General features: G+C 39.3%; 1 protein-coding gene and 1 long non-coding RNA gene across 2 annotated transcripts in view; one reads left to right on the top strand and one right to left on the bottom strand.

The window, feature by feature from the left end:
• The window catches only part of LOC111865772, a 6870-nt gene extending 2572 nt beyond the window's left edge, over nt 1-4298 (bottom strand). Inside the window, exon 1 of the long non-coding RNA XR_002843033.2 lies at nt 4226-4298. This is a non-coding gene — a long non-coding RNA (uncharacterized LOC111865772). The remainder of the gene's footprint in view (nt 1-4225) is intronic.
• Nucleotides 4299-4462: 164 nt separating this feature from the next.
• The window catches only part of LOC111865767 (structural maintenance of chromosomes protein 2), a 65025-nt gene continuing 61358 nt past the window's right edge, over nt 4463-8129 (top strand). The window contains exon 1 of the mRNA XM_023854032.2: nt 4463-4784. Within this exon, the coding sequence (XP_023709800.1) occupies nt 4617-4784 (168 nt within the window). The 5' untranslated portion in view covers nt 4463-4616. The remainder of the gene's footprint in view (nt 4785-8129) is intronic.

The following is an 8129-nucleotide window of genomic DNA, read 5'->3' as shown; positions in this document are numbered from 1 at the left end:
TCATCTAGTTGAAGTACGCAACAAACCGCTCTTTAATGGCATAGCTAACGTTTGCCGCCCTTGGGAGACGTAAAGGCTGGATAGGGAACATTTCTCCTTCCAATGGCTCCACTCGTAGCAGTTCTTCCCTGTACTCTTCATCACAGTTTTTTAGACTTAGAAATTATGAAGCAAACATGCTGCTGATACAATGTGTTTTATATTTCCTCCTTTCAGTTCTATGGGTCTCAAAAAAATCCTCCACTAAATGGCAAGAATAGGCCTCCGGCAATTGGTATATTGTTTAGTGGCATCTTCTTGCCCGATGGCTCTCAGGATTTCATCAAACCTGTCAATATTCATCCTGAAATATATGTAGAACCGTTTTTCATCCTTCAGGAGTTGAGGTATCAATGTATAAAACTCCCCCAGTTCCTCTCTTGACAAGTTTATATCATGAACCCAAGTGATTTGTCTCTTTCGCCTATAATAGGAACATACATAGCAACCACTTATACGCACTTAATTAAAGACTCGTTATGGAATTGTAAATATTTGTACATATATGTGACATACTGAATATGTGGAGGAGAAGAACTACGCAGATTTAGTGTTCAGTAAAATACTTGCCGGGATTCACCCAAGAGTGACAGCTAAAAGCAAAACTTCTTCCTCCAAAGACGGATCCATGAGTATTTACCGCTGCGATACCGGGCGGTCTACCGAGTGCGCTCAGTAGACCGAAATACCGAGGCGATACACCGACTGCGATAATATCGCGTTCCTCGGAGTCCCGCACCAGTGTGCGGACCTCCATTTACCGCAATGTAATTAGATATCGTCCCGTACCGTACCGAGCTGAGTATCGCGTCTGTGTGTGGGAGCCTTTAAGCTGAGATATTTATACTGTTTTACTGATTTTATGTGTTCCCCATTAAATTTTATTTCATCATTTTTTCCTTTTTCTCCCCCTTTTCTGAAAGTCATTAGTTGAGTTTTGTTTTTATTTATTTGTGGCTTGTTTTGTCTTGCCCAGTTCTCCAGTGCAGTGGAGGCTTCCTGTAGCTCCTCAATATCTTTTCCTCCAATTGTCATATCGTCTGCGTACATAATTAATTGTACCCGTGTGTTTTTCCATTGTTTTGGCCAAGTCTGCTGTTGTAATATTGAATAGTAATGGGCTGAGGGGTCCCCTTGCAGTACGCCATTTGTTTGGGTTATTTCTTCGGATTCTGACACCGTGTCTTTTATTATGGTTTTATTGTTTCTGAGGATGTCTCCTATTAGTCTTGTTGTTGTGTCTTCTTCTCCTACTATTTCCCTCAGTTTTTCTGTGATTATACTCCTGTCGAGTAGGTTGAATGCCTTGCTATAATCTATGAAAACTACATGGTATTTTCCTCGTGGATGTCTTAATGCTTCTTCAATTGCTTCTAGTAGTGCTGTGATGGCTTGTATCGTTGATCTTTGTGGCCGAAACCCAAATTGTTTTTCCAGGATAAGTGAGTCTACTGTTGTTGTTAAACAGTCAGTTAGGATTTTGGTCAGTATCTTGAACATTATGTTTTCTAACGCTACCCCTCGGTAGTTGTTCGGGTCTTCTGGGTCTCCTTTTCCCTTGTACAGTACTTTCATCAGGGATTTTCTCCAAATTTGTGGTATGGATCCAGTTTCGAGGCATCTGTTGTATAGTCCCGTTAGTGGTTTTGATATAATGTCCTTTGCTTCTTTTATATGTTCATAATATATTCCATCTGGTCCTGCGGCTTTCTTGTTTTGTGTTCTTTTTATAGCTTTTAATACTTCTGCATGTGAGATTGGTTGACATTCCCTGACGTCGTCCGTTCGGGAGCCGTTGGTGGGTGTATTTTGGCTAACTATCTTGGTGAAATGTTGTTCCCATATCTTTATATTTACTTCTTGTGGCATTTGTTTCTTTGTTGTTTTGGTTGCCACGAACGGGTCTTTCTCGGCTTCTTCGGCTATCATTTTCCTTTCATTTTCGATGTGTTCCGTTTTCTTGCTTTTTATCATTGCTTTGTATCTTTTTCTTTTTTCTGCATATTCTTTTAATTCGTTGCTATTCTGAGTTTGTCTTGCCCTGTGTAGTGCCTTTATCGTTGCTTTTCTCATATTGTAACATTCTGCATCGAACCATATTTTGGCCTTCCTCTCTTTGGCTGTTGGGGCAGCATTCTGCAGTATTTCAGTCATTTTCCATGCAGCATTGTCGATTTCGTTTTGTTCTATTGTTTGCATGATGTCCTCTTGTTTTCCCAGTATGTATTTTTGGATTCTTCTTGTTTTTTTTTGGGGGTGCTTGTTTCTGTTTTCGTTTGCTGTTCTTTGCCCCCATATTTGAATCTTGTGCTTACCGGTAGGTGTTTCCTTAGTGGTGAAGTTGATGATGTTTTTACTTTTTGTTCTATTTCTATCTCGTTTCCTTTCTTGAACACGAGGTCAATACAGCTGCATCCATTCGGCGCTACGTATGTCATCACATCTGTTCTATTTACTAGACAGAATCCTTCTTCCTGTAGTAGTTTTGTAACTTCTTGGGGTTTTTTGTCGGGTTTATCAATTCTACAGTTTATATCCCCTGCGAGTATGCCTGGTTTTTTGTGGTCTAGTCTACTGACTGCACTTGCTATCTTCTCTATTGCATCTTCTATGTTGGTTTGGTGTGGAATATATATACCTATCATTTCTAGGTATGTTGTTATGTGTACCATGTTGTCTTCTTTATACTCTGCTATTTTTCCCCATATTTTGTTGTTATAAATACATGAGACTCCTCCGCTAGGTCTGCCTTCTTGTTTTTGGACTGCATAACTGTGCGTTGTGTAATATCCTGGTATGGCTGCGTATTCTGTTAGAAAGGTTTCAGTTAATACTATAATGTCATGATTTTGTGTTATTGTATCCAGGGCGTTTTGCATTATTGACTTTAATCCTTCCACATTCCACAGGAGTAGATCCAATGTTCTTTTGCTGTTGGTCTTTTCTTGATTATTGCAGTCCTTAAGCATTGAGGTCGACATCTTGGAATGGTCGTGAGCGAAATCGAAAGCGTTCAACTCACACTCCTTTGGGCCAGAATTCTGGCGCTTCTACTTCGGATAGTCGATTGAAGCGGAGCCCCAGTCAGAAGGCTTTGCTTCTTCCTCTAGTTTGTATTTCTTCACATTCGACTCCTTCTGTTATCCCGCTCTTTCTGATATAATTCTTAATTGTGTCTTCTCTGAGCCTGCCTACAAAGAGTCAGGCCATTTTTACTGCAGCTTGAAGTTCTTCCCCATATAGTGTTGCTTCCTTCCTGGGAGGTGGGGGTGCATTTCTTTTTCTTCTTGTTTCCATTATGACGCTGTCTCTGTATGATTTTTTTGGTGGGTTTTCATCTTGTGTTTCTTCCCCTTCGTTGCGGTTATGGTTCCTCTGCGGCTTTGCTGGGGGATTTGTGGCTCCGGTATTTTCCGCCCTTGGTTCCGGGTTTCTGAGCTTTTCCAGTTCAGCGGGTAGGGTGTTTACTAGCTCTTCTCGGATTTTTTTCTGAAGGTTGCTCTCCATANTCGATTGAATGCGATAGGTGTATAATGATCGATTCCAGTCATTACCAGACTACGTAGTTCATGTAAATGTTCTTAGATGGCTGGTCTGCATGTTTCCCTCTCCCCTATGGCAGTTACACCCCCCTGGTCTCGAACGCCTCGAATTCGCCTTTGGTTAGTCCACTGCATTCCCAGTGCTGCCATCTGCCACAGCATTTTCACGCTATGGCGTTGTCGTTGTCTTTAACTTACTTCCTTCCGACAGATGTCACATGTTTCTGTTTCTGTATTTTCTGGTGTAGGTATCATGTTGTATCATGTTGGTGTATAGTGTGCGACCCCTGTGGTTTTAAGTTTCTGTTCTATACATCACTTCCGTTTTCTCTCAAATCGGTTTTCTTGCACTTACCCATGTGCTGTCTCTCTTCCCTGACACTTTTTCTGTGGCGTCTGACCCACCTTTACGAACACTTCCTCGGGGTTTTCTCTCTTCTGATTTCGCTAATGCAGCTCTCCTTTTTAATAATTTCCACTTATTTGGCTGTTTTGTTTAGATAACACGGCTGTCACTACACTACACTCCTCCAACTACAGAGTTACGTTACTATTCCCTCATAAACAGAAATAACATGGCGATGTAACTTAAAGAGTACACGTCAGCTCTTGGTTCACTACATGAAATTAAATCCCATACTTACCAATCAACCACGAAACTTGCCAACTTCAGTTCGTTCGCGATAACTACCTACTATTTTCACCAAACTACCCGACGCCAGCTACCGCCACCAAAAGTCCATAAATTACGAAAGGCGTACTGGGATTGGGTCAGAAAAATGCGATTCGATATATTGCAATAGTGGAATTGTGATTGGGTCTGACTATCTAGTTCGGGCCGTTTGCGTAGAGATGGCGTGAGTTCCTTTGTTTACACCTTCCCTTAGACGCCTTAGACAGTTACATATTACTACGCCAAGGGGAGGTTAAGTCCGAAAGCTTCGGAATCGGAATTTCGGACTCGGCATCCTCAGAATGCTGTGACCGCCGCGTTATTCATTTGCGTTAGGAACGTCGGTGAATGCTCGTAGAAAAATGTATTTGAAATCTATGGTGCTTGACGGATTCAAATCTTATGGCAATCGAACAGAGATAAACGGATTCGACCGGGAATTCAATGCTATAACTGGATTAAATGGTAGCGGAAAATCCAACATCCTTGATGCTATTTGCTTTGTTCTGGGCATAAGTAATTTGATGCAGGTAATTAATGTATGATTGGATATGACTAAGGATGAATTATTTTGTTACTGCAGTACTGTGTACGTTGTTATTTGGTTGCCAACGACGAAGAGTTCTACTGTATAGGCATAATCAGGATACTAATCTTAAATCATATTTGAAGCAGTACAGCAAAATATTAACTAAAGTGATTGCAGCGGCAAAAGTACTATATTATAACAGAATTATCTGTAATTCTGACAATAAAATGAAAAGTACATGGAAAATAATAAATAAGGAAAAAGGAATCACTAAACAAGATATAGGTATCCAAGCTTGATAATAAGCAAATTATGAATCAAAGGGAAATGGAAGACACTTTTAATAATTACTTTTTATCTATAGCGGAAACGACGAGACTTGATAATAATATAAATATAAGTCTATTGTAAATAATTCAATTATGTACATACGAGATAATTTTAATAAACCATTTATGAAAATGAAATGGAAGTACACTAATACTTATGAAGTAGTGAAAAATGATTAAATCACTGAAAACGAAGGATTCTAGTGGATATGATGAAATAACAAGTAGTATAATCAAATAAAGTCCACCATTTATAATCTCACCATTGACACATATTTGTAATGCTATGGAGAATTTCTGGATAGATTAATATATGCCACAGGCAAGCCTAGTTTCAAAAAAGGTAATAGACAGGAAATGACAAATTACAGACCAATATCGTTATTGACCACATTTTCAAAAGTATTTGAAAGATTTGTGTATGATAGATTAAGTACACATATTGAAAATAACAATATTCTGGTGGATGAAGAGTATGGATTTAGATCCCACTCTTCTACTGAAAAAACTACCTTTACATTAATTCATAAGATACTCGTAGCCCTGAACAGCAAGAAAATAGTAGGCGACGTATTTTGTGATTTACAAAAGGCATTTGACTGTGTCAATCATACAATATTAATGCATGAACTTGAATTCTATGGAATTACAGGGACATTTAAGTCATTAATCAATTCTTATTTAACAAGCAGACAGCAGAGAGTAGTACTTAGTAACAAATGTAGTAGTGATAATATATCTGATTGGGAGATAATTAAATGCGGTGTCCCACAAGGCTCTATTCTTGACCCCTCCTTTTTTTTACTATGCATAAACGATCTACCCAAAATAATAAATAAAAGANCACACTGTGTATAGGATTACAAAAGTGAAAATGCGGCCAGGGCTCAACAAGGGCTGTAGAGCCATTGAGAAATGAATGGATTAGATGACAGCAGAATTCTGACATTTATGTTGTTCTAAATGTGGGGATCAGTTCATGTTGTGAAGTGTCTTTTATCATGTAGTTCAACATGTTGTATTCAGATTTTATGGGGGATGTCAAAGGACTTCATTAATCTATACATCCACTCCCCCATTTGCCTTCATGGAATAACACTTAAGTTGTTGAACACAGGGACAACTTTACCTTGTTTTACCTTTTTATATTAGCCATGAAGGAATTCTTGTCCCTAAATTCGTATTTTATTTAAATTGTAGGATGTGATATAAATTATCTTGCCTGTCAAGTACTGATCACAGTGGCCATGCAGTCCAAGGCGTGGACTGTCTTTGCTTGCTTAAATGTTGGAATCGTGTGTTCGAATCCCACTCAAGGCATGGATGTTGTGTGTGTTTATTCTGTGTTTATGTTGTTCTGTGTGTAGGTAGTGGCCTTGCGGCAGACTGATCACTTGTCCAAGGAGTCTGTGTAAAAGAGATTGTGAAACTGAAGGAGAGGCCAGGGTCCAGCAGAGGGCTGTAAAGCCATTGATGAATGAATGATTGAATGAAATGAATGAATGATTGAAACATACCTAGAAGCCCTGTGTGGTACAAAATTTGTGATAAATGTAAATCTTTGTATATACATAACATTTTTAGAGTTATGGCAATACATATTTAAGGCTCTTCATTCAGTACACTTATATGAGTAACTTACTGAACAGTTTTATAGATGGCATTCTTTCTTATGCATTTAAATTTAATTATCCTAATAAAGTTGTTGAATAAGCAACATAATACAGATGTCTCTTGTGTGTATCAAAATGCCCAGTTATTAGGTTCCTGTGGCTGTAATTATGAACTGTACTGTCATGTGGGATGTCATGTCATGTAATTTCATAGATGTTTACTGGAATTTTGGAGAAATGTGCCACCTCCATGTTTAGGTTGGAAGAGTAAGCCAAATATTAAAAAAGTGATACAGTGTGGGGCCTCAAATGAACCGGTATTTGTAAGGGATATGATGAAAGAAGTGGGGCCCATAAAAAGTGGAGAGATTGGAGAAATACTTAACCTGAGTGAGTCACTGAGTGATAGAAGGAAGCCAAGAGAGCCTGAATTAGGAAACAGTGATCCTTGAAGGGACCATTTCAAGGGCGCATTTGGTAGGAGAAGAGGCAAAACACCAACAAGGGCTTGTAGCAGGGAGAAGGGGGGGGGGTCCTGGCCTGGCCATACTTTATCCCATATCTATACTGCTACAAATTATAAATTATAAATCACTTCGTCCAATGTGACTTGTAAGCTTTTTACTACATAAAAACTTAACACCCTACATGTATAGGTCTCTGTGGACCATCTTCAGAGGGCAAACATCACTACAAATAGGAAACCACTATCACATAATTTGTTCACATGCAAAGTACGTACACTTATATGTTACAACACACAGTACACAGAATAGAACATTTCACAAACACAGCAGTTTCCTGGGAATGTAAGTTTTAAAAAATTGTATAAAATTCCTTGATGCTAATTAAAATTAAAAGTTTTTTAGATTGTCAGTAATTAAAATTCGTAAACCATGCAGGCTCGTGTTCGTCCTCCCATCGTCTCTCTTATATGGGGCAGATATTGTGCCACCTGGCTATCTTGATGTGGAGGTTCTGCAAATATATTATGGGTATTTACTATTTCAATGTAAATACTGTCTATATATTGTCGCGTATCGGGCGTATATCGCGACAGATAACTTCACGCCGTATTTTATATAGCGAATTTTATTTCACATTCACTGATACAATCACCCAAATTACAGATTTACGATTACTGCTATCTGCAGTATCACAATTAGTACACTCCAAATGCCACAATACAACTGACTAGTTGCTGGCTAACTCGGCGGTAGCTCCAGGACTCACTGGCTGACTCAGTACAACTAACTGTGAATAGCCCTCGCTGCTCCCTATGTAGCCTCGATCGGACAATACGGCCACGTGATAGGCGCCCTTGTTGCCTGGCGCTAGCGGAAGTAACCGCTGTTACTACTTGGTGACGTCACCCCGGTTGTACCGCGTTGCCTCGCGACCAGG

Source organism: Cryptotermes secundus, unplaced genomic scaffold, assembly GCF_002891405.2.
Source record: "Cryptotermes secundus unplaced genomic scaffold, Csec_1.0 scaffold612, whole genome shotgun sequence".
Taxonomy (NCBI): Eukaryota; Metazoa; Arthropoda; class Insecta; order Blattodea; family Kalotermitidae; genus Cryptotermes; species Cryptotermes secundus.
The sequence above is the reverse complement of the archived record's forward strand: the minus strand, read 5'-3'. Positions and strand labels throughout refer to the sequence as shown.